Genomic DNA, 26946 nt, shown 5'->3' with positions numbered 1-26946 from the left:
TCTAGTTCATTCTAGTGGTATCGCTAGTCACTAGAGATGGACAAATCGCGAAATTTCGGGAAATTTTCGGGATGGGATTTGATCCAGTCGTTGGCGATTTCACCACTTCGTGAGTGACGATGACGCCGCTATCGCGCCGGGACCACGGAGTCATACCAACAATCCCGCTGTGACTGGGATTCACAAGTTTCTATACCTGTAATTTTTTCCCATTTTTGTGTGTTTATAGATCAGTGCCACAAACGGTAAAAATTGATTTTGTTTGTCTTTTTTGGCAACTGCAATACTCAAGACTTTCTTTATAGGCCTATGCACAGAAAAAATCCTGTCCCGTCCCGAAAATCAGGTAAGGAAATAAAAATCCCGTCCCGTCCCGTCCTGAACTAAAAATTCAATCCCGTCCATCCTTACTAGTAACAGTTACGGACTATGAAACAATTTTAATTACAAAAATACAGTAAATTTGGGTCCCGATTATAAAAAAAGATATACGTAGTCTCTCGTGATTTACCATATTACAACATATGTTGCTTCTGACATCCTAATCTTTTTTGTAAAAGAGATTAGCATCCTCTTTTAACCTTGAGTTTGCTAGTCTACATAGGCCTCAGGCGTGTGAGTGTGGACAAATCCATCAAAGCAAGGGGTGAGCCGGTATAGTACAAGAGTTGAACTGTGCTGATAAAATGTAGTGGCAGGTACCAGGATTCTAACCCATGACATCACTGCTATGGATCCAAAGTCTTCCCTCTTCCAACTTAGCCACCGACTCATGTTGAATTTTTTTCCACATACAGGATATCTTCTGACAACTATAATACAACTTCTAATGTTATGTATTATAAAGTCAATAACCACTTCTCTGGTTATTAGTGATGAGTCAATACGAAAATTGATTAATTCTCGATACCGTACCAATACTATATATTTTTTATTTTACTAAATTTTCTGTTTGATTGGTTATACTAAACCGCTCCCTTTCTTTAGGTCCTCAAACAAAGTAATTTTAAGGTAATGGGGGTGTTTTTCAACTAAAAAAATTAATACAGCAAAGAAAAATTCCAACCAGCCAATCCAAGTTTAAACCCTTCTGAACACATTAACACGTTCGCTACTGCAATAGTACGAAATTTTCCATTCACATGGACCAGCGACGCACATATGCGACGGCTGGTTTCCACCCATAGACTGCCGTCGCATATATGCGACAGCTAGTCACATTAAAATAGACTGCCGAGCCGACGTATATTTGCGTCAGGGTTCTAATGTTATTAAAATGCTTATATCTTTGTAGTGGTCTATTTGAAGGCACTGAATTCCCTGCAGTGGTCTACAGAGATGTCTGACGCACAACTGCGTCGCTTGGTCTGTGGATATGATGATTGGTGACGTCATATAATAGTTGGAAAAACTGGTCTTCACTTTTCTGCATCACTGTATGTACGTATGCAGTATTTATGCTGCATCATCCTATGTAGCTTTTATATTTGTTCAGTTATAAACTGTTCTTGAATAATCTGTTTATGTTTTTACTTACTTTCACCTTAAAACGCAAAAAAATGAACTGTCGCATATATGCGACGTTTAGTCTATTTCAAGAAAACTATGATAATTTTCACTATTGTCTTCGCTGTAGACCGGGCGTCGCAAATATGCGACATTACAAAAGGTTATAAAAAATAAAAAAAACCAAGAATAATTTATTTACAAACACGATTGTAGCGTATTACAATGTAAATGATCACTGTTTTACAGGTTTTCACCAGTGGTCTGTGTGTACTGTTATCCAAGTGACAGCCGGTCTATGTGTAAGATTTAAATGTATACCTCGGTCTGTGGCAATAACCGCGGTGTCGCATATATGCGACGCTCAGTAGCGAACAAGTTAAATCAATACCACATCAAATATAAATGAACATAGGCTATCATAAACATATGTGTAAAAAAAAATTATACTAAAACTAGAGGTGTGCATCGTGCAAGCCTGAGATTTTCGATCAAGCCAAACCTAAGGTAATATCGTGATCATCTGCTGTGGTGGAGTGGACATCATCGTCTCCGTGGTCAGGGAAATGTTATCATTGTTATCCCCGAACAAAGCAAAATTCTGATCATTTCCCATGGCCGTGTAGACATGATTAGCATCTCTCACGGTCATGAAGACATCATCATTTTGGAGAAAACTTGCAAGAATGTAGTACCGGTAGTAATTTAAATTGTTACAATTCAAGCAGCACTCAAAACTTTTTAATTCTTCACCAAAATGTCCAAAATTTATCAACTCGTATTGGAATATTAGAAGTAAACCTTGATGAAATTAAACCAGATGTTATTATATTGACAGAAATAAATATGCGTGAAACAGATTTATCATTTTTCAATATTAAAAACTACAAAATAGCATCTTCCTGGACTAGAACTACAACCACTGGAGGAGGGGTATTAATCCTCACAAATTCGTCACTTAATATTAAAGAGGTTGCACTAAAAGGAATACAAAATATAACATCAGAGAAGGAGTTTGAGTGCTGTTTGGTTGAAGTAATAGTTGAAAGCATGTCTTTTGTACTGATGGGTGTATATAGGACTCCAGAATATAAATACAATGATCCTTTTTTATCCAAACTAGAAACTACACTAGATATATTGACTAAGAAATATGAAAACATCATTATAGCTGGAGATGTAAACATAGATATTTTAAATCATAACTCATTGTATTATAGATTTTTGAGCATTTTGAGAATGTATAATATGTCATATAAAGTAAATTTTCCTACTAGGGTTACACTGAAAACTAGATCAGCAATAGACAATATTATCACTAATATAGATCATGTGCAATTAATTGTAACCGGAATCATTACTCATGTGTCTGATCACGATGCACAACTTCTTGAAATTGTGGATTTAAAAAGTAAGAATAAAAAGAAAACAAAGAAAAGGCACAGAAAATTTACAGAGAATAACTTAAAAACCTTTCTCAGTGATTTAGGCAATGAGACTTGGTATGATATTTACCAGTCATCTGTAGATAAAAAGTATGATGCATTTTTTTCTATTTTTAGTTACATTTTTGATGTTAATTTTCCCAAAGTTTTAAGTGCAGATAGTGGATATAGTAAATGTAAATGGAATTCAAAGGAGTTATTTAAAAAAAAGAGTGAGATAAATGAACTGGAAAAGCTAGGTAGGATAAGACAAAATTTTGACACATATCAAAAGATAAAGGTTAAGAAAAAGGAACTAAAAGAATCAATACACCAAGCCAAACAAACATTTTATAATGAGAAAATAAAACACTCTTCTAATAAAACTAAAGCAACGTGGAACATAATTAAAAGTGAAATAAAGCTTAACTCAAAAAGTTATTTTACCAGCAACATACCGATATGTATAGAGCAAAATGGTAAACTCCTTAAGCATCCAGTAGCTGTCAGTAACAACTTTAATAATTTCTTTGTATCAGCTGTGGAAAAGCTTATATTGCCACACATTTCTCCTTCACTTACACAAAAAACAGATATCCAGAAAAATATTTTACCTACAGATAAGTCATTTAAGTTTCACACAATAACGGAAGAACACCTCACTAAAGTGGTCCTTTCCTTTGAAAACAAGTACTCTGCAGGTTTTGATGAAATTCCAATCACCATAGTTAAAAAATCAATACACATTATCCAGAAACCACTAACACATATCATAAACTCTTCTCTTATTTCAGGAATCTTTCCTTCAAAATTAAAATTGGCTAAAGTAATTCCCATTTTTAAAAAAGGTAATAAAACTGATCCCTCCTGTTACCGCCCTATCTCTCTCTTACCTGTTTTTTCAAAAATTTTTGAACGCATTGTTTACATTCAGGTCTATAAATATCTGGAAAATAATCAACTATTTGATAAAGAACAACATGGCTTTCGGCAGGGCAAATCAACAATAACAGCTGGTATTGAATTCATAGAAACTATAATAAATGCTGTTGACAGAGGAGAAAATGTTGTAGGAATCTTTTTGGATCTTAGTAGGGCATTTGACAGCGTGTCACATAGTATATTGTTGACTTCACTAAAAGAAATGGGAATCTATGGAAAAGAGCTTGCATGGTTTACATCATATCTAGAAAACAGAAACCAATTTGTTGAACTGGATTATGTTGTGGAGCATGCAAACACAAAGTACGTTGAAAAATGTAGATCTCAGCATCAGACGCTGAAATATGGGGTGCCGCAGGGATCGATCCTGGGGCCTCTACTTTTTCTCTGCTATATTAGAGGTATGCCAGGAGCGATTCCTGGTAACGGCGGGTCTATGTGTCTGTTTGCTGATGATTGTAATGTGCTTATTCCCGGAAGATCAAAACAACAGATTGAAACGTTTTCTCAGGAGAGTCTTTTATCCACTAAAGAATTCCTTGACCGAAAAAATCTGCTTATTAACACAGAAAAATCCAATTTTATATCATTTTCCACTAAACAACGTAGACAAAATTTTGAACCAAACATTTGCATAAAATCAGAAAGAATAAACCAAGTAAAGCAAACAAAATTTCTTGGTCTAATTATCGATAAACATCTATCTTGGGAGGGCCATGTGAACTATGTGGTTAAAAAGGTATCTTCCGGTATCCATGCGCTGCGACAGATGTTCAGAGTATGCAGTTTAGACACTTTAAGAGTTGTTTATTTCTCATTAATACATTCACATATTTCATATGGAATTGTTCTATACGGGGCAACAACAAAAACTAATTTAGATAAAGTACTAATTAAGCAGAAAAAAGCTATCAGGGTGATGAAAAATCTTAAAAAGAAAGAGCCAGTCAAGAGCATCTTTCGTGAATTACAAATATTAACAGTTTATAGTCTTTATATTTATGAAACAATAATTTATGCAAAACAGATCCAACTATCATCCAGCTCAACAGAACAATTAGTATATAACACCAGATTAAAAATTAACCTACCTCGGCATAATCTCGAATTTTACACTAAAAAGGCATCTTACATAGGGCTAAAATTTCTCCAGTCTATACCAGCTCACATCCGAAAAGAAACAAAATTTAATAAATTCAAGAAGCTCTTAAAGGAATATTTTTTAAGAACTCCCTGCTACTCAGTAACAGAATTCTTTAGTATTAGTAAAAAACAGTTAGGCCTAACTTAATTTGAATTCCAAATACTGTTATCCTTAAAGTCATGGTTTTGTTAAAAGTTCAAGTAAAGTAATTTTAGTACTCTTTTTATGTATTTAATTAGCAGTAAGCAATTTTGAATTTAGCTTATGACTCTATTCAAGTTCATGTAATGTGAAACTATAATGAATAAAGAATGTTTTGACTTTGACTTTGACTTTGATCAACGTCTCCTGGAATCGCACTGAAACTTGTGTTCGACATCGTCTAACCCAGTACCGTAACTAAAACGTCATCTTCATCAAGGCAAAAGCAGTAATTTTTTGATCGTGCGATCTTCACAGAAATGTCGGGTATCGTTATCGACTTTTGACGATCGATTCTCGATTCTGATACTAATCGATACATATTCACATAAAATAGGTTATAAAATAGTAACTGTAAGTGTACCAGAGCAGTGGTGGAGCGGGCAGTGTCAGGCGGGGCCATGTCTGTAGCTACAACTGTCAGTGTCAGATCAGAAGTGGTCTCCCTATCCAGCTGTGAAGGGTCTGCCACAGTCACATCCCCAGTGACAGGGTCCACGGTCAGGGCCCCACTACCCCCCGCAATGTGGTACCTCACTGCCCCGTATTCCCCAGCATCTGAGTCCTCAGCATTCACTGTCGTCACCACAGTGCCCACTGGTGCATTCTCATTAACACTTGCCAAATATTCTGTCTAGAATACAATAAAACACATTAAAATGTTATCAGGACTGAGTTTAGCTAAACTTATTTTTAAGAGTTAGAGCTTTGGACTAAATGCTTTGAACTTTTGAATTTTTTAATCAGTCCCATAAACAAAAACTGGGGTAACATTCAATATCACTTCCGTCCAGTAAATTTTCAACTTTTAAATTGAACAAATTTTAAAAACTCAGGCCGAATTATAGCATTTACTCTCTCTTAATCTCATGTATTGGCTGAGCCATTGGCAAGTAAAATAAAATAGATATCTGTGCTCTTGTAATGTTGAGTGCTATAAAGTTGGACTGTCATGCATATCTAATCTTAAAGGTTTTGTATAGGCCTTATGCTCTATGTTACATTCTTAAACTATTTTAATATAAAGTAGTATAACAAGTGTGGACCATTACCTGGTTGAATACAGGATCCATGTCGTTAATGTTGACAATATTGACTGTGACATGAGCCTGAGCTGAGAACTGAGGTGCTCCACTGTCATAAGCAATCACTGTCAAATTGAGCTGCGGTGTCTTCTCATAGTCAATCTTCTGCATTGTTGTTACCATCCCTGAATAACCACAAAAAAACGGAATTTAATATAGGGATAGACGGGATTGAATTTTTAGTTCGGGACGGGACGGGACGGGATTTTTATTTCCTTCCCGATTTTCGGGACGGGACGGGACGGGATTTTTTCTGTGCATAAAAAGAAAGTCTTGAGTATTGCAGTTACCAAAAAAAGACATACAAAATCAATTTTTACCGTTTGTGGTACTGATCTATAAAAACCAAAGAATGGGTAACAATATACAGGTACCTATAGAAACTTGTGACTCACGGTCACGGTGCGATCATCAAAATGACCGCGGTCACGGGGTGATCGTCGGTATGACTCGAGGTCATGGGATGATCGTCGGTATGACTCGCGGTCACGGGATGATCGTCGGTATGACTCGCGGTCACGGCATGATCGTCAGTATGACTCACGGTCACAACGCGATCGTCAGCATGACTCCGCGGTCACGACGTCGGTATGACTCGCGGTCACGGTGCGATCGTCGGTAGGACTCCGCGGTCACGGCGCGATCGTCAGCATGACTCCGCGGTCACGGCGCGATCGTCGGCATGACTCCGCGGTCACGGCGCTTGTCGGTAGAACTCCGCGGTCACGGCGCGATCGTTGGTATGACTCGCGGTCACGGTGCGATCGTCGGTCCAATAATCGCGGTCACGTTGCGATCTTCGTTATGACTCGCGGTCACGTTGCGATCGTCGGTATGACTCCGCGGTCACGGGGTGATTGTCGGTATGACTCGCGATCACGGGATGATCGTCGGTATGACTCGCGGTCACGGCATGATCGTCAGTATGACTCACGGTCACGGCGCGATCGTCAGCATGACTTCGCGGTCACGACGTCGGTATGACTCGCGGTCACGGTGCGATCGTCGGTAGGACTCCACGGTCACGACGTCGGTATGACTCGCGGTCACGGTGCGATCGTCGGTAGGACTCCACGGTCACGGCATGATCGTCGGCATGACTCCGCGGTCACGGCGCTCGTCGGAAGAACTCCGCGGTCACTGCGCGATCGTCGGTATGACTCGCGGTCACGGTGCGAACGTCGGTCCAATAATCGCGGTCACGTTGCGATCTTCGTTATGACTCGCGGTCACGATGCGATCGTCGGTCCAATAATCGCGGTCACGGTGCGATCGTCGGCAGGACTCCACGGTCACGTCGTGATCGTCAGTATGACTCACGGTCACGGCGCGATCGTCAGCATGACTCCGCGGTCACGACGTCGGTATGACTCGCGGTCACGGTGCGATCGTCGGTAGGACTCCGCGGTCACGGCGCGATCGTCGGCATGACTCCGCGGTCACGGCGCGATCGTCGGCATGACTCCGCGGTCACGGCGCGATCGTCGGTCCAATAATCGCGGTCACGGTGCGATCGTCAAAATGACCGCGGTCACGGGGTGATCGTCGGTATGACTCGAGGTCACGGGATGATCGTCGGTATGACTCGCGGTCACGGGATGATCGTCGGTATGACTCGCGGTCACGGCATGATCGTCAGTATGACTCACGGTCACGGCGCGATCGTCAGCATGACTCCGCGGTCACGACGTCGGTATGACTCGCGGTCACGGTGCGATCGTCGGTAGGACTCCGCGGTCACGGCGCGATCGTCGGCATGACTCCGCGGTCACGGCGCGATCGTCGGCATGACTCCGCGGTCACGGCGCGATCGTCGGCATGACTCCGCGGTCACGGCGCGATCGTCGGCATGACTCCGCGGTCACGGCGCGATCGTCGGCATGACTCCGCGGTCACGGCGCGATCGTCGGCATGACTCCGCGGTCACGGCGCTTGTCGGTAGAACTCCGCGGTCACGGCACGATCGTTGGTATGACTCGCGGTCACGGTGCGATCGTCGGTCCAATAATCACGGTCACGTTGCGATCTTCGTTATGACTCGCGGTCACGATGCGATCGTCGGTCCAATAATCGCGGTCACGGTGCGATCGTCGGCAGGACTCCACGGTCACGTCGTGATCGTCGGTATGACTCCGCGGTCACGGGGTGATCGCCGGTATGAGTCGCGGTCACGGCGTGATCGTCGGCATGACTCCGCGGTCACGGCGTGATCGTCGGTATGACTCCGCGGTCACGGCGTGATCGTCGGTATGACTCCGCGGTCACGGCGCGATCGTCGGTAGTACTCCGCGGTCACGGCGTGATCGTCGGTAGGACTCCGCGGTCACGGCGCGATCGTCGAAATGACTTCGTCTCCTGCGTTCGCGGACCTATCGCTCGCGAAGCGGCAAAATCGCCAACGATCGGACCAAATCCCGTCCTGAAAAATTCCCGAATCAAATGTAATCCCGTCCCGATAATCGGGAATATTTTTTTCCCGAAATATTCCCAAAATTTCGGGACCCGTCCATCCCTAATTTAATACCATTGTGTTAAATAGTACATAAAAAAATAAATACAGTATAACTCCCATTATCTGGATCAATTGGGATCGGACCCCATCCGGATAACCCTTACAGACCCGTGTCAGTTACCCTGAAAATGTTTACCAATTTTAGAATTTTTTGTATAAAAAAATCATGAATATAATTTATATTACCGTAAACTTTAAATAAACTGCACTGAACTTAGTTTTTCCAGCCAGATTTTAAATTATTTTCCCAACTTAAAAATCTTAAAATGATTTGGATGATTGCAGTTTTCATATTTGGTGTTCTACTTGACTTGACATTTGATGGCACAGTGGTCAGTACGAGCACAGTATTATTCACCAGTAGCGTTGTTGATGATGAAGTATGGAGAGGGTGGCTGTATCTCATAGTAGGCAATGTTAGAGTCCTTGTCAGTGGCAGTGAAGGTGCCGAGGTGAGAGCCGGGTGGCTGGTCCTCCATCAGGTCCAGGATATACGAGGGGTTCTCCTTGGTCCAGGGTGGAGGGAACTCCGGGGCGTAGTCATTCACATCAAGGATGGTCACTATCAGAGTCCCTGCAACACAAATGTACTCTTTAAACTAACTTGTTGTAACAGGGGTGCAAGTGAAACAATGGACATCCCCACAGTCACACACATAAATTGGTGGATATATTTAACGCCATAAATTATATGTAGCATATATCCACAGTGTGTAATATATATATCCCTAAGACAGAATTATCTGTTCCTACGTTTCTAAATAAGTAAAAACCATTGACGTTGATTAGTGTAAGAAGACTTTCTTCTCATACTAAAGTCTAAAGCCTGCTTGTATGTTGGTTGTAGGTTCGTGTTGGTGGCGTTAGAGTGTGCTGATTTAGACTTAATGTTTAATATAGGATATGATTTTTTTACTCATTGCTTATAAAATCAACAGGCAAGCAAATAATTTTAATTATAAATGTTTATTTAACATGTTTGTTTACCACCAAAAACCTTTAGCATAATCAATCAAGAACAAACTTACAAATTGTGATTAGTTGATCCACAAGGAAAATAAGTGACCTGAGATGCCCAAGAGTTTCTCACCTGCTAGGGAAACTACGCACAAGAACATTACAAGCGAACATTTGACCCCAGAAGAACAGTTTTAGTTAGTGACTTTTACCTGTGCCTTGCTGTACTGTAGGAGCAGTGATGTCGGTGACCAACATACTGATGCTGACTACTGAAGCTACATCCCTCAGTAGCGGTCGCGCCACACTCACCTCCCCTGTGGCTCTGTTGATGGTGAAGAACTCCTACAACACACAAACATCAATAGAGTTTACACAATACACCAACTAGGAATCTGCGGGTTGCGGGTCCCTAATATTTTTTGGTTGGGCCAACAGTTTTTGGTCTGAGGGATTTTCTAGGACTGAAAATATATTTCTGGTTAAGCTTGGGTCAGATCATTATGGGCTCAATTTTTTAGGAGAGCCATGGTTTTTTTAAGAGTTTGCAAAAAGTGTCTGCGAAATTGTGAGATCAAAAATTTAAAACCTTGTGGCTATTGTGGGTGTTATTGGTGTTAATGGGTTTTCCACTATCACAGGAGACTACTGTATAATAAAGTTCGTAGAAGACATTCTTGATTCTACTGTGACTAATTCTGTTGCAGAAGATTGTGTACAGAATTATAGAAATCAAAATGTTATTAATACAGTACATTCATAATATATTTTTTAAATCACAATTTCCAACGTAGTTTGTTTTTGCCCAAGACTTAAAGGCTAAAAACTTTACCAGGCCTGCGCAGAAGTCAAAAAGTCTGACCCCAAATAATTATTTTATATTTTTATTTTATAAACACGATGTCTTGTATTATAATAGTTTTGTATTTTTAGTTAGTTTTGACCTGAGTTACTCTGTAAAACAGTAATATTTGTACTGAGAGACGCTCGGAAATAAAGGCATTTTTATTTATTTATTTATTATTAGTAATTTCTGATAGCTCTTAATTAGTCATCCAAAAAGACTATTTTTATCAAAAAAGGAACTTGGAATGGACCCTAACAAACTTGAAATGATATCATTTAAGGCTTTAAAAAACAAGATTTTATTAAAAGTTATAGTGTATTTCATGAAACCGCTCTGAGAATTAGCACTTCCAGCATTTTTATGAGAATATGATTTAGTTCATACAGTAGCATAAAAAATCTCAGCTTTAAACATTGAGGATTAAATCTCATTCTTGAGATATAAAGATTTGACTCTTAGGACAATTGAATATGCACACCCTTTATATTATGTATTTGTTACGAGCCTCAAGATATTTTATTATTGAATGAACAGTGCAAACCTTAAAGGTAACATCACTCTTGACTTCTTTGCCGTTCTTGTCAGTAGCAGTGATAGGATCAGTGGCAGCAAAGTTGAGGGCTTCAGGAGAGTCTACGTCCAGATCTCTAGCTACCAGTTTGTAGATAACAGTACCTACAGCAGCATCTTCAGCCACCTAGACATGTGCAGATAAAATATATTGGTTCTATCTTCTATACAACAGGTTCCGGCTGGGGAGTATAGTAAGTTTGATTATAGCCCCTGAATTGTATTAATGTGACTAAAATAAGCTATTTATCTTGTGTCAACAATTTGTTTGCGTTATTTATAAATAATGAATATATTTTGCCATATCTGTAGCATCATCATGGTAAAATACAAAAATATTAAATATAACTATTATACAAAACAGATTGATACAATATAGGTTAGTTATCACATGTGACATAATTTTACTATCTGAGTGAAGAACAGAACGGTGAGCTATCTCAGACCGATGGTGCTAAAGTTTTAGCTAAACATGTTGTGGTAAATCACATTAAGAAATCGTTGACAAATAGCCAGCAGTCAGGTAAGTACAGGTACTAAGACACTAAGTTCAAAAATGATCACACAGCAAAAACATGTTACGGCTACATAAATGCATACAAGCAATCTATTTAACTCAGAAGATGATTGTTGGTCGGTAGTAAAATAATTGCTTTTATATTACGAAAAATATCACACATTTAGTGGTAAAAACTTACTTCAGCCCTCTGAGTAGAAGGATCAAAAAATGGTATCTTGTCATTGCTGTTGAGAACTTTGACATCTACCAGGGCAGTGCCAGTCAAGGGAGGAGTACCTGCCAGACAACAAACATATGTTTAGCTTTACAAAGTACGCCATAGCTGTTGTGAACTTTGACACCTACCAGGGCAGTGCCAGTCAAGGGAGGAGTACCTGCCACACAACACACATATGTTTAGCTTTACAAAGTACGCCATAGCTGTTGTGAACTTTGACACCTACCAGGGCAGTGCCAGTCAAGGGAGGAGTACCTGCCACACAACACACATATGTTTAGCTTTACAAAGTACATCATTGCTGTTGTGAACTTTGACATCTACCAGGGCAGTGCCAGTCAAGGGAGGAGTACCTGCCACACAACACACATATGTTTAGCTTTACAAAGTACATCATTGCTGTTGTGAACTTTGACATCTACCAGGGCAGTGCCAGTCAAGGGAGGAGTACCTGCCACACAACACACATATGTTTAGCTTTACAAAGTACGTCATTGCTGTTGAGAACTTTGACATCTACCAGGGCAGTGCCAGTCAAGGGAGGAGTACCTGCCAGACAACAAACATATGTTTAGCTTTACAAAGTACGCCATAGCTGTTGTGAACTTTGACACCTACCAGGGCAGTGCCAGTCAAGGGAGGAGTACCTGCCACACAACACACATATGTTAACTTTACAAAGAACAACTCTATTTCATTTGGTTTCAAATATTTAAGCGGATATAATTGTGACACAAATAATTGATTTAACATTTATATAATTTAACAAACGGAGTGATTCCTCATATTTATTGTATCAAAACTTTGCCTGGCACACAAAATAAGTTTTTATAAAGAGAGGTGCAACAAAAGAAGGATTTGAAAGAGCTATTAGCCCTTAGCAGCAAAGCAAGTACTGTATAAAAATGTTCAATACAAACTTGAAAGATGTTTAAATTATTGGTGTTTCAAATCAAACACAAACAGGCTAGTAAGTGATTTTAGTAATCGTTTGGTTGAAAGCTGAGTGATAAAGGTAATGCAGAATGAAACGTGGTCAGTTATCCTTGGGAGTTGTAGAGGTTCCACAAAACACGGAATCATTCTATTTAGAAAAAAAACTCAATGAGTTTCAGTGACACAAGTTGGTGACATTAACAAGGCGTGATGATTTTGATTGGATGGTCTGATCTAAACCTCAAAGGTAGACTGATGAACTAATTGTTCCCGATCATTGTGCTTTTGACTAAAGAACCAGGTGCTCTAAGTGAGTAACAAAGCTCACTCATCCAACACTCATCGTCTTTATGACCTGCTACTTTGCAGTCCCTACCTCCATCCACAGCTATGACGTGTATGCTGTAGGAGTTACGCAGGTCGTAGTCCAGTTTGCTAGCCACTTGTATCTCTCCTGTCTTGTTGTTGATGCTGAAGTCATCAAACGCTCCCTTCTCTATCCTGTACACCAGCTCTGCGTTGATACCCATGTCTGCATCTGTGGCAGCCACTCGCACCACACTTGTACCTACTGGTGTGTCTTCCATGACCACTGAAGAGTAACTGTCCTCAGAAAACACAGGAGCGTTGTTGTTGACGTCCAGAACTGTGATGTTGACAGAGCAGTTGTTGTGGAACATGCCATCACTTGCCTACACAAACACAAACTTCATCAACAACAATTTTAAGAATGGCATGATCAAGATATAAAATCCAGGTACGAACTAATAAAGAAAATTCTACTAATATTTTAAGTCCACTTATATTTATAACAAAAATCAAATTTCTACTGAAACTAGCTGTTCAAGACTCAAACCAAACATACACAATAAAACAATCACTTTGGTTTATGGGTGCTTATAACGACTCAAAATGATTAACCTAATAGTAGTGTCACAAAGTGTAAAAAAACTAGAATATTTAACTTGATTTCACAGGCATAAGTAAAAATAAAAAATGCATACATAATAGCCAAGATTATTATTCTTCCTCACTGATAATGCCTCTGAATTACACCATAGATAAACCAAAAATTAATGAAAACTTAACAATGTCAGTACATAATTTACAATTTAAAATAAAAAATAAATTACAGTCAACCCAATTTTTCAGTACCATAAGTCAATTACTAATGAGGTAGCTGAAATTATTGTATTTGAAAAAATATATTTTAGGGCGTCTGCTTAGCTAAAACTTTACCACATAAAAAACCTCCAAGATTTCTATCACACAGACTGGATTTACCTTGGCAGTTTGCATTCCCAAGTCAATCATGCCCTCCTGCTATACACAAGTGTTTTATTATTGCTTGATAGCCTGAGGTTTATATTGCTGAAGTGGTTATATACCTGAATGATGAGGTTGATATAGTCAGTGTTGACTTGAGACATGTCCAGGCCACGAGGGTTGGCCACAGTTATCTCTCCAGAGTGTTTGTCTATCACAAACAGTCCATGTTCATTGCCATCCACTATAGAGTACATCACCTGTGACGTCTTGTCTGCATCTCTGGCCTATAACATTCACACTACTCAGACACACCTGCTAGCACAACTAAAACCAAATACAAAAATATTTTACACCCATGAATTATTTTGTGATTTAACTTTGTCAATTGTTATCATGTTTTCCTGATCTTATGTGCACAAAATCCAAATTTTGTTAAAATTTTTAGTGGACACACACGTAGTATGGATAGTTAATACGTTGCAACATGCTGTGCTTAATTTGAAGTGCAGCTGACAATGAATCCAACCATCCTGTTAACTTCCATCATAGGTGTTCAGAGCCCTCTCACCAAGCTCTGCCACAGACCAGGTAATCTTGTCAAGAGTTGCACACCAGACCTGACCAGGACAGAACTCAACCCCTCAAACTGTCTCTTGGCACTTAAACAACACTGGTCAACAAAAAGCAATTAGTGTAGGAACTGAGTTCTCATAATAGGTGATGTTTTATTTTCTATATTTGCCTAATCTATTTTCTATATTAAGAAAGTTTTATATGGTACCTGAACCTGAAGCGGGGGTTCAAACTTTGTAGCTCCTTCGTCAATAACTGCTCGATAAACGTCACTGGTAAACGCAGGAGGGTTGTCATTGCTGTCCAACAGGGAGATCTTGAGCGGGACTACAGTGCTCTGACCCTGGCCTTCGGCGTCCGTGGCCTATAAACAAGCATATAACATTAACTAACAACAGCTTAGTAAATATGTTGATTTCTAAAGATAAATGAAACAAAAATAAATGTGCACAAAGATTTTAGGAGCCAAACAAAATACATTAGGCAGTGTAAATTTCTGGTAACAGATGTATTTAAGGAGTTCATGTTTTAAAATGCTATAACAAAACAAAATACAGCAACATTTTGTCCAATAACATATTCTGATTAAACAAAGCTATCCTAAATGGTTGAGGATGGAAAAGTGTATGATGAATTTATTAAATTTATTTCCAAATCAATCAAAGGTCCCTACAATTTATCTTACTAATATTATAAATGTGAAAGTTTGTGTGTTTGTTTGTTTGAAGTTCAATCACGCATTAACTACTGGACGGATTGGGCTGAAATTTGGCATAATGATAGCTTACATTCCCAATTAACATATAGGCATATTCTTATCTCAAAACTCCTTTCGGGCTCCGCCCCAATGGCTCTGTAGTTCCCCATGTTAACCTTATGAGTATTCATATTTAAAGGGAATAAAAGAATTTAGTCAGCTGTTTCAAATAAAAAGGTTTGTTCAATGATATGCAAAAGCATTAAAAAATTACAAGATTTACCAACAGGGTGCAGCACCATTTTTTTTGCATTTATGAAAACAGCTAATATAATTTGAACTAAGCAGAAACAAAAAACTGTGATACGAAATGAGAACTGTCAAAGAAGAATTGATTACAGTTTGTTTATGTTTTCAATTTCATTAATAATTCGTGATATTTTGCGAATTTTTAATAATTTATTATTAGTGGTAGAACATTATGGCAATGGTAGATGTGTAATACATATACCTTAAATTTAGAGAAGCAAATGTTATCAAACTGTGTCCTTACCCATTGCAAACAGAATGCTTATGAGCATAACTGCAATAAACATTTTATACTTATATGCCAACCCCGTACGAAGGACGGGTACTCTGCTAGTAAAAGTATAAATATAAATTAATTATTATTATTGTTGCAGTTTCAAATGTTCAATTATTGTAAAATAGTTAACTTACCAAAGGTTAACATTAATACCATTGAACACGGTTATATCCCTGAATCTGTCTTAATAACATATGATTTAATTAATATGTCATTTCAAATAATGGTAGACAGATGTTTTTTCGAGTTGTAATCCTTTGGAAAAGTTGCTAAATTGTAAGACCAAAACAGGGTAAAAATATAAAAAAAATATTAGTTATCTTCTGGTTGTGAATGTGCTCTAAAGTTTGAACAAAAAATTAAAACTCATATTTTTCAGAAATAAGTCTTATTTAAAATATAATAGGCTAATCGATATCAAAATGTAATACCGAAAATCTGTTTATACACACTCAGATAGTAACCCAACAAAAACAATAGATAAAGTTAGAATTGATCTGCCGGTCACGCATAGCAATACAAATTCACTTTAGCGCGGCACTTTTGGGTCAGTGACCCGAGCGACGTAATATTATTCCGAAGTTTAAGATTCCGAAATTGAACAACAGGATGGTGATGATAATGTATCCCTGTGCTCACAAACTAAAATTTAGGATTCTAGTGACAGCAAACAAGAATATTTACCTAAACTTCCAAAATTAAGAGAACTATGGTAGGCAAATGTGGATGGACTTTAACTCTACCGTTTTGTTTACTGTACATTATGGTGATTCCAATTGTGATAGCCTACAGGGTTTTGCACGAAGTTGGCATAGTCACTTATTCTAACAATTTGCAAGTAAGATAATTATTAAATAAGGCGATGGCGAGCCATTACATTTCGAGCAAAGTTAAGTATCTGTTACACGGACCAACTAATATTAAATAATCGACTCTGAGCTTGAAATATTCTACCCAGGTTTAATAACCAATGTTAATGTTAACTTGAATTGTTGTGTTGTATATTTATATTATTGTATAGTTTATTAGTTATTATAATTTGTTTACTTATTTTTAAATGCTCATGGGTTTGAATCATTTTACACCTGGATAAAGCATTTTCACACTTTTGTCCCTCTAGACTTATTACTTAGACTATTTCCTTTAAGCCATAGCTAACTATCATTTTGGGGGTTTATAATCTTTACATAACGCCTAATAATTATATAGGTGTTTATTTATGTCACGTGATTTACATTTGGCTTTGTCTGATACATCATTTAATCAATTTGGGCACAGATAGTCATTTTATTTTCTAGCTATCAAAGATTGTATTTAGAAGATTGTACTTTGTATAGTATTATTTGAACTGAAATTTTTTTATATAAAATACGTATTTGACAGGAAATTGTTATTTGAATTAATACACTAACATAATGTTTATTCTTAGTATCATCGCAGAGAGGTGCAGTCTTTTTTGTAAACATTATCCATGTAAAGTTTTGTAAGGATCTAAGTAAAAACTTTGAATACCAAGAGAAGAGTTCTCATATAACTGTAACAAATGTAGTTTATGTTTTTCGTATTCCACTAGAGGCTATTGCAGTTGTAGCACGATTGAAAACACCATAACGATCGCTAACCAATGCAGTAGAGTTGATCCTCATTTGCCTACCATCTTTTGTCTTCTTTTTTGAAAGTTTAGGTAAAGATTCTTGGTTGCTGTCACTAAAATTGCAAATTTTAGTTTTTGAGCACAGAGATACATTATCATCACCATCCTGTTGTTCAATTTCGGAATCTTGAACTTCGGAATCACATTGCGTCGCCCGGGTAACTGACCCAAAAGTGCCGCGCTTAAGTGAATTTGTATTGCTATGCGCGACCGGTAGATCAATTCTGACTTTGTCTATTGTTTTTGTTGGGTTACTATCTGAATGTGTACAAACAGATTTTCGGTATTACATTTTGATATCCATTATTATATTTTAAATAAGACTAGTACAAAATGATGTTTTTCTTGATTTTTGCCAATACTTGCAGCCGATGCGCGACCAGACGATATTAACATACAATACTATTATTTAAATATCAAATTCTTAGCGTCTTGTGGATAACATTTTAAACTATTACATATTTAAAATCGCAAATTTAAAAATTGTAAAAATTTCTGCAAAAAAATTAGTTTTTTTTTATTTTTTGTTCAAACTTTAGAGCACATGCGCAGCCGGAAGATAAATACTAATATTATTAATATTTTTACCCTCATTTGTTCTTACAATTTCAAATTTAGCAACTTTTCCTAGGTATTACAACTCGAAAAAAATATTGATTTTTTTCGACCCACCCTATTGTTGATGTTTACACTTTTCAATTCTTCTAGTTAGTTGTTCATTACAAATTATTATACAAGGCAGTTCACTGTTTGGTTATTGAATAAAAATAGTTTACATTTCATCCAGTGTGTGTATTTAACAGTACTTATAATAACAGACAAAACAGAAATATTACATGTAACTCAAATTTTCTGAAGTTGTGCTCAAATTGTTTTGTATTCAAATTCAACATAAATGGAGATCAGTTCAATTCCTTACTCTCTTTCAAGAACAACAAAGACAACAGCAAGAAAACCAGAACAAATTTATTAAAAAAGTACTAGAAACTGTCTTAAAAAAGAATGATCAACAGACTGAGAGACCAAGTAATGCAAATGTCCATATGTGTGATGATGTGAGTAAAGTTTTACATAAAGCTAAGCAATCTCAATTCCAAACTAGTGATCTAACTTCCAAACAGCAACAGTGTCATACCTCACGCTTTCGAACAAGTCCAGATCTGAAATCTCTTAGAATTGGTAATCTTTGCATCAGGTATGGAAAAGTTAATCACCAAGCATCCGAGTGCCGCATCGACAAATCTAAATTCAAGTGCAACAAATTTAAGAAGCAAGGACACAAATCTAAAGTGTGCATTTCGACCCTTATAGCAGAACAGAAGAAAATCAATTCGCAAAGTGCAGCCAACTGCATCTAGTGCTGTTCTCCTATAGATTCTACATTGACATTTCCTGATTACGGACTCAATAAAGTAACTAATGTCAACTCAAACCCGAATATACTAGAAGTAAATAATGACTCAGACAAATACATGATCATGGTAAATCTCAATGGTAAACCACAACGATTCGAAGTAGACACAGGAGCAAAATTCACACTTCTAGCTAAAAATGATTTCGACAAATTCAAATTGGAAATTCCATTGGAAACAACTAACATTGCTTTCAGAACTTACTCAGGTAATATCAAACCTGAAGGAAAAGTGAAAATAAATGTTTCTTACTGTGGAAGATACGTCAAAGAAGAACTCCACATTGTCCCAACAGGACATGAAACACTCTTTGGACGTCAATATATACGAGCACTAGGAATCGAACTGAACGAATTGAATAACGACACAAATCAAAGCACCCGAATTTCTCAAAGGAATCCAGTCTCCTGAAGAAATTTTTGAGGAGAAAATTGGATGCGTTCCAGACTTCAAAGTGTCATTACAGCTTTGAAATGGTGAAAAACCTATTTTTATTAAGGAACGAAATGTCCCACATGCTTTAATCGACCAAGTGAACAACGAATTAGACTCACTGGAAAATGAAGGAATCATTTCACCTGAATAACATATGATTTAATTATTAATATGTCATTTCAAATAATGGTAGACAGATGTTTATTTCTTATAATACCAGGCTACCAGCTTGAGTCACAACAAACACACAATTAATGATTGCAATTGTCTGTTAAAAAGCTACTACATACCAATACTAAAAGTACAAAAATACGCACACCATTTTGGAGGACTTTATATTATTATAGTTATAGTTATAGTTATATTATAGTTATAGTTATAGTAGTTATATTACAGTTAAAGCATATATGCAGCGTTTGGAGCTTTGTAGTAGTAGTACTGTATAATAATTAATCAGATGAACAAAATGAAAAGTCACCTTGAAAGATAGAAAGTAGACCTGACGGGTCTCAAAGTCCAGACAGTGCGGGGCACCTGGCTGGTCACAGTCCGCCACAGTAATGGTTCCTGTCTTCTTGTCAACATCAAACCTAGTATACAGCGTACAGCATGCTGATTATCAGATATTAAAAAAGGTATACAAATGTATTTCTAAATACTCTGGCCATTGGCACCCAGAAAATGTTTTTTGTCTCCTACATTTTTTCACCAATGGGAATAAGATTAGTGGGCAGTTAGCATACAATAAATAAAAATCCAGGAATTAATTATTTTTTAGAAGGAATGTGTTACTGCTCAAAACTAGTACGCATGTCACTACCACAATTTTCTGATTAAAATAACATTTTGTATCAGCTATAAAGATTTATAAAACTTTATTTGACTTAAGACTTTATGTGTTAAAATTGGTTTCAACAAGTTTTTATGATAAAAAAAATATTTTAGCTTAGCATTCTTTTATTACCTAATAGGTTTTAAACTGTGTTAGGATGGTTGCATCCAACAGGAACTTTATGAGACTAAAAATTCAAAAGATATGGATTGAATTCAGACCACAAAGCCTGCTATTTACAAAACCATAAAGGGTTCTTGAATCTTCTAGGCTTTGTATAGTTTTATTCAACACCAAATGTTCTGAAGAGTACAGACTTATAGTCTCTTAAAAGCTGTTCATACAGCTTTTTTAAGCTTTGCTTTATAATGTCATAGGTTACAAAACAAAGTTTAAGGCAGTCCCTACACAGCTTTCAAAACTATCATTATTGACATTGTAGATGTTAGCCTCCGGATTGTCAAATAATAATATTTTTTTTTTATATTTGCTATTATGAAATTGCAATTGAGTGGATTGCTTAATAGCAGGTATTTAAACCTTTTTACTATCTAATATTTGTTTGCCAACACACTATAAAAGGGTTGGAGGGTTGTCCCAGTTTATTTTCTCCTGCCTACAGGGTGTCTAGTTTATTTCCATTATAAAAGTCAAGACTAATTCCAGACTTTTCAAGACTAATTCCAGATTTTTCAAGACTAGTTTTTTTCAAAAATTAGTGGGTGTTGATACCAAAATGTATCGATTCTTGATTCTTGATACCGATACCGTACCAATTTTTAAGCTTAACCAAATTTTCTAAATAATACTACACCAACCCCTGTCTTTGTCATAAAGTAGTATTATGATAATGTGGTGTTTTCAAGTAGAGAAATAATGCAGCAATAAAAAATTCTAACTAGCAAATTTGGTTTTTTTTTATCATGAAATCTTCTGCGTACCGTACGTTTAGACATCATCATTGACTTCAGCGGTTACAGAAACGTGATTGTCGTCGTCCGCGATCACGGAAAAATCATGAACATTTCCCGCGGCCTTGTAGACATCAATGACATCATCGTTGTCTCCCGCAATCTCAAAAATATCATCGTCATCGTCCGTGATTGCGGCAAAATCATGAACATTTCCCGCAGCTTTTAAGACATCACCGTTATCTCCCGCGGTCACGGAAACGTCATCGTCATCTCCCGCAGTCACGGAAACGTCATTGTCGTCGTCCGCGATCGCGGCAAAATCATGAACATTTCCCGCGGCTGTTTAGACATCACCGTCATCTCCCCCGGTCACGGAAACGTTATCGTCGTTGTCCGCGATCACGGCAAAATCATGAACATTTCCTGCGGCCGTGTAGACATCATCGTCATCTCCCGCGGTCACGGAAACATCATTGTCATCTCCCACGGTGACGGAAACGTCATCGTCGTCTCCGCGGTCACGGAAACGTCATCGTCGTCCTCCAAGTTTGTGGCAAAATCATGAGAACATTTCCCTCGCCCGGGTAAACATCAACGTCATCTCCCGCGGTCAAGGAAACGTCATCGTCATCTCCTGCGGTCACGGAAACGTCATCATCTTCTGCGGTCACGGAAACGTCATCGTCGTCTCCCGCTGTCACAGAAACGTCATCGTCGTCTCCCGCTGTCACAGAAACGTCATCGTCGTCTCTCATGGTTTCGGAAATGTCATCGTCGTCTCTCGTGGTTTCGGAAACGTCATCGTCGTCGTCCACTATCGCGGCAAAATCGTGAACATTTCCCGAGGCCGTGTAGACATCATCATCATTGGCTTTCGCGGTTACGTAAACGCAAGACGACGATCGCGGCAAAATCATGAAAATTCCCGACTTTGAAATCAAATTTAAGACTAAATCCCGACTTTTCAAGACCATTTTGAAATTCAATACTAATTCCCGACTTTCCCGATTTTCCCGACTACTAGACACCCTGTGCCTACTTACTTGTCAGCACCGTCGCCTATCAGCTGGTAGACGATGCTGTCCTGACCGTACATTCCGCTGTCTCTGTCAGAGGCAGTGAAGGTCGCCACCGCAGTGCCTGGTGTTGCTGTCTCACTGACTGAGGCTACCAACGCCTCCTCCTGCAGCTGTGGCGCGTTGTCATTCGCGTCTGTTATCTCCACAGTCACAGTAGCGGTGGAAGACAACTTTCGCTCTGTCTCTGTCTCCTCAGCTATCACCTACAAAACAGAAACCACCTACAAATAGATAATAACTCACATTTTTAACTGCATATTTTATAACTGATTTGTTTTTACACCACAAGCTTTTTTATATCAAACCGGGTGAGTTTTTGGTCCTTGAACTGAAAAGAAGAACTTCTATGAGAGTTATAATAGAAATGGTACCACTTATAAATTATTAACGAATACTAAACAAACCACAAATTAATAAAATCAAAATCCATGCTGCTGCAGTAGGGCCTATGAGAAAAATTTACTTACAACCCTGCTAACTTTAAAATGTGTGTTTTTATAATGTATAAAATGCAGCCAATAACTAAACAAAAATTAATATCCTCACCAAAACAATAAATTTCCTGTTGTTAGGGTCTTCATAATCCAGATTACCATTGACCACTCGTATGGAAACTGCAGTAGAACCACTGGCATGGGTGGGTTCAACAGCAAAGGAATTTGAAACATCAGACAGACGTAGGGAAAACTCTGCATTCTTGCCCTGTAAATGTAAAAGAAATTAATTTAAAACACAACCCAGTTAACACAAACACATTGTAACTAACCCTTTTATCTCGTACAACCTCAACTTTCTGAAGACAAAACTCAATACATTACAATGAAAAAAAATTCAACTGTGTCATAAACCTAATTGTTAAAAAAAAAAACAAAAAAAGCCAGCACTTTGCAATGTACAATGTCATGTGCAATAAGTATCTTTGGTAAAGAAAAGGTTATATGAATCCTTTTGGCATTTACCTACTATGGAATTTGGAACAGTATAATTTGAGCTAGTCATTAAATCTGCTTAATAACAAAATCATGGTTTCATGAAGAACATTATGTTGATTTGATCTGAAGAGTTACAAAAGGTTAGGCCTGGCAGAGGCTCCACTTACCACATCAGGGTCAGTGACTATCATGTTGAGGTTGGGCAGAGTCGTGCCGTCTGCAATGTTCTCAGGCAGACTGACGCTGTATTCTCGTTGGTTGAACCTCGGAGGCTCATCATTGACATCCTTGATGGTGACGGAGGCTACAGTGGTCGTAGTGGTCAATGGGTCATTACCTAACACCCCATCCACCATCTCTCTGGCCTACAGCCACAATTGATTGAACATTAGTAGTTGTAAATATCACTTAGTAAATATATTCAACTCAACCTATATTTTTTAGTTTGCCTACCTTAATCTCCAGTGATATTACACCTGTAGAGTTGAGTAGAGCTTCACGGTCCAGAGGCTTGGCTGTCCTCAACTCTCCAGTCTCACTGTCCAGCAGGAAGTAGTCTAAGGGATCTGCAACAGTCACTGACAATGTTACAACAGATCCACTATGTAAACATAAATTATGTAATGTATAATGTAAACGTGAGGACATGCAACTGTTGTTAAATACAACCATATATCGTTTATTTATTTAACATGCAATTTCTTTCCAAAGTGAATGTTAAAGCCCCATATTTGTAATATTATGTTGCCTCAATGACAGAAAAGGAGAGAATCATGTACTATCAAGAAACCTGTTGTGGATAAACAACAAATGTTTGAATTGCCAATACTTATTTCAAAGTAAAAAGAAAGGTTAATCACTCACTGGTAACCAGCTCGTAGTATATCTTCCTGGGCTGGCCTCGGTCCCCGTCCCTAGCCTGTACAGTCATCACCAGAGTTCCTATGGGGTCATCCTCTTGTATCACCCCAGTCAGAGAGCCCAGAAACACAGGCCCTGTGTTCTGTACATCTACCACCTTCACTTCCAGCCCTGTAGTTGTGTTGTGTACTCCATCCTGACATCAGCAAATCAAATACAGTATTTTTACTTCCTGGGAACTAAATATTTGTCTTAATAGTTTTATGATTCTGACTACTCAATTAAGATAGTTTTTATTTATTTTATTGAGACTCATATTAGAATCAATTGAGGCTTTGTGTCGGTGCCAGAACATAAACTAAAAATTGTCTAATAGCTTGTGACAAATTTTTGAGAACAGATATTCAAACACAAAACTGAAAAATATTAAGAATGAGAATGAGATCTAATTAGCCAGTAAATATATCATGCAAAAAAGAGGGCTGTCTAGATTGCAACAGAGGTTTCTCTTTCGGGCGATGGTTTTGCCACAATCTTAGTATCAGAGAGTTTATACTCAATATACATCTATCTACGGTAACGTGAATAGCATATCTCTAGTGCTTTGTCTGAAATGGAATGTTAAAATACTAGTGCTGAAATTGCACGGTAATACCGTTTGTTAAGTGGGCTCTGTGATCAGATTTATGTTAAAAAACTATTCACATGCCGATTGAAATTTGTTGCCAGGTTTGAAATTTTTTCGGCAAAGGAGTCTTAACTAATCTAACCTGACACAAGTTTATACTTGCCCTACATCTATAACGAGTGTCATGACTGTGAACATCTCTCCTATATTCATTCAAGTATAACACGTTCGCTACCGCAATTTTGCATTCATATGGACCAGCGACGCACGTTTGCGAAGGCCGGTTTCCACCCATAGACTGCCAACGCATATATGCGACGGCTAGTCACATTAAAATAGACTGACGTTGCATATCTGTGTCGGTGTTCCAATGTTATCGAAAAGCTTTTATCTTTGTAAAGGTCTATTTGAAGGCACTGAATTCTCTACTAGAGTGGTCTACAGGGATGCCTGTCGCACAACTGTGTCGCTTGGTCTGTGGATATGATGATTGGTGACGTCATATGATAGTTGGAAAAACTGTTCTTTACTTTGCTGCATCAATGTATGTATGCTGTATGTATATTGCATTATCCTATGTAGCTTTTATATTTGTTCAGTTATAAACTGTTCTTGAAAAATCTGTTTTTATACAAAATTAACTATAAAATTTAATTATAGTTACAGTTATAGTTATATTATAGTTATAGTAGTTATATTACAGTTAAAGCATATATGCAGCGTTTGGGCTATTTCAAGAAAAATATAATAATTTTCACTATTGTATTCCCTCAGGGTGTCTAGTTTATTTCCATTATAAAATTCAAGACTAATTCCAGACTTTTCAAGACTAATTCCAGATTTTTCAAGACTAGTTTTTTCAACAATTAGTGCGTGTTGATACCAAAATGTATCAATTCTCGATTCTTGATACCGATACCAATTTTTATAGCTTAACCAAATTTTCTGAATAATACTACACCAACCCCTGTCTTTGTCATAAAGTAGTATTATGAAAATGTGGTGTTTTCAAGTAAAGAAATAATGCAGCAATAAAAAATTATAACTAGCAAATTTGTTTTTTTTATCATGAAATCTTCCACGTACCGTACGTTTAGACATCATCATTGACTGCAGAGGTTACAGAAACGTGATCGTCATCGTCCGCGATAGCGGCAAAATCATGAACATTTCCCGCGGCCGTGTAGACATCAACGTCGTCTCCCACGGTCACGGAAACGTCATCGTCGTCTCCCGCGGTCACGGAAACGTCATCGTCGTCTCCCGCGGTCACGGAAACGTCATCGTCATCTCCCGCGGTCACGGAAACGTCATCGTCGTCGTCCGCGATCGCGACAAACTCATGAACATTTCCCGCGGCCGACCATGATCGCGACAAACTCATGAACATTTCCCGCGGCCGACCATGATCGCGACAAAATCATGAACATTTCCCGCAGCCGAGCAGATATCGTCGTCTCCCGCGGTCACGGAAACATCACCGCCATCTCCCGCGGTCACGGTAACGTCATCGTTATCTCCCGCGGTCACGGATACGTCATCGTCGTCGTCCGCGATCGTGACAAAATCATGAAAATTTCCCGCGGCCTCGTCCGCGATCGCGGCAAAATAATGAACATTTCCCGCGGCTGTTTAGACCACACCGTCATCTCCCGCGGTCACGGAAATGATATCGTCATCGTCCGCGATCACGGCAAAATCATGAACATTGCCCGCGGCCGTGTAGACATCATCGTCGTCTCCCGCGGTCACGGAAACGTCATCGTAGTCGTCCGCGATCGCGGCAAAATCATGAACATTTCGCACGGCTGTTTAGACATTACCGTCATCTCCCACGGTCACGGAAATGTTATCGTCATCGTCCGCGATCACGGAAATGTTATCGTCATCGTCCGCGATCACGGCAACATCATGAACATTTCCCGCGGCCGTGTAGACATCATCATCGTCTCCCGCGGTCACGGAAACGTCATCGTCATCTCCCGCGGTCACGGAAACGTCATTATCGTCGTCCGCAATCGTGACAAAATCATGAACATTTCCCGCGGCCGAGCAGATATCAACGTCGTCTCCCGCGGTCACGGAAACGTCATCGTCGTCGTCCGCGATCGTGACAAAATCATGAACATTTCCCTTGGCCGAGCAGATATCATCGTCGTCTCCCGCGGTCACGGAAACGTCATCGTCGTCGTCCGCGATCGTGACAAAATCAT

At 38.5% G+C, this 26946-nt stretch overlaps 1 protein-coding gene across 1 annotated transcript in view; it reads right to left on the bottom strand.

Moving 5' to 3' along the window:
- Nucleotides 1–26946, bottom strand: part of LOC128983410 (cadherin-87A) — a 122689-nt gene that overhangs the window by 48743 nt on the left and 47000 nt on the right. Inside the window, exons 7-21 of the mRNA XM_054402691.1 lie at nucleotides 24109–24301; nucleotides 23698–23810; nucleotides 23412–23609; nucleotides 22859–23014; nucleotides 22277–22515; nucleotides 19966–20077; nucleotides 14912–15067; nucleotides 14250–14414; nucleotides 13238–13553; nucleotides 11887–11984; nucleotides 11160–11315; nucleotides 9984–10116; nucleotides 9173–9388; nucleotides 6270–6427; nucleotides 5582–5851 (exon numbers count right to left, since the gene is read on the bottom strand). Coding sequence (XP_054258666.1) covers nucleotides 5582–5851; nucleotides 6270–6427; nucleotides 9173–9388; nucleotides 9984–10116; nucleotides 11160–11315; nucleotides 11887–11984; nucleotides 13238–13553; nucleotides 14250–14414; nucleotides 14912–15067; nucleotides 19966–20077; nucleotides 22277–22515; nucleotides 22859–23014; nucleotides 23412–23609; nucleotides 23698–23810; nucleotides 24109–24301 — 2679 coding nt within the window. The remainder of the gene's footprint in view (nucleotides 1–5581; nucleotides 5852–6269; nucleotides 6428–9172; nucleotides 9389–9983; nucleotides 10117–11159; nucleotides 11316–11886; nucleotides 11985–13237; nucleotides 13554–14249; nucleotides 14415–14911; nucleotides 15068–19965; nucleotides 20078–22276; nucleotides 22516–22858; nucleotides 23015–23411; nucleotides 23610–23697; nucleotides 23811–24108; nucleotides 24302–26946) is intronic.

The sequence above is a fragment of the Macrosteles quadrilineatus genome, unplaced genomic scaffold, assembly GCF_028750875.1.
Source record: "Macrosteles quadrilineatus isolate MER2022 unplaced genomic scaffold, UCM_ALF_1.0 Scaffold_1__1_contigs__length_201487025, whole genome shotgun sequence".
Taxonomy (NCBI): Eukaryota; Metazoa; Arthropoda; class Insecta; order Hemiptera; family Cicadellidae; genus Macrosteles; species Macrosteles quadrilineatus.
Note: the sequence above shows the minus strand (reverse complement) of the source record. Positions and strands in the feature narration are given on the sequence as shown.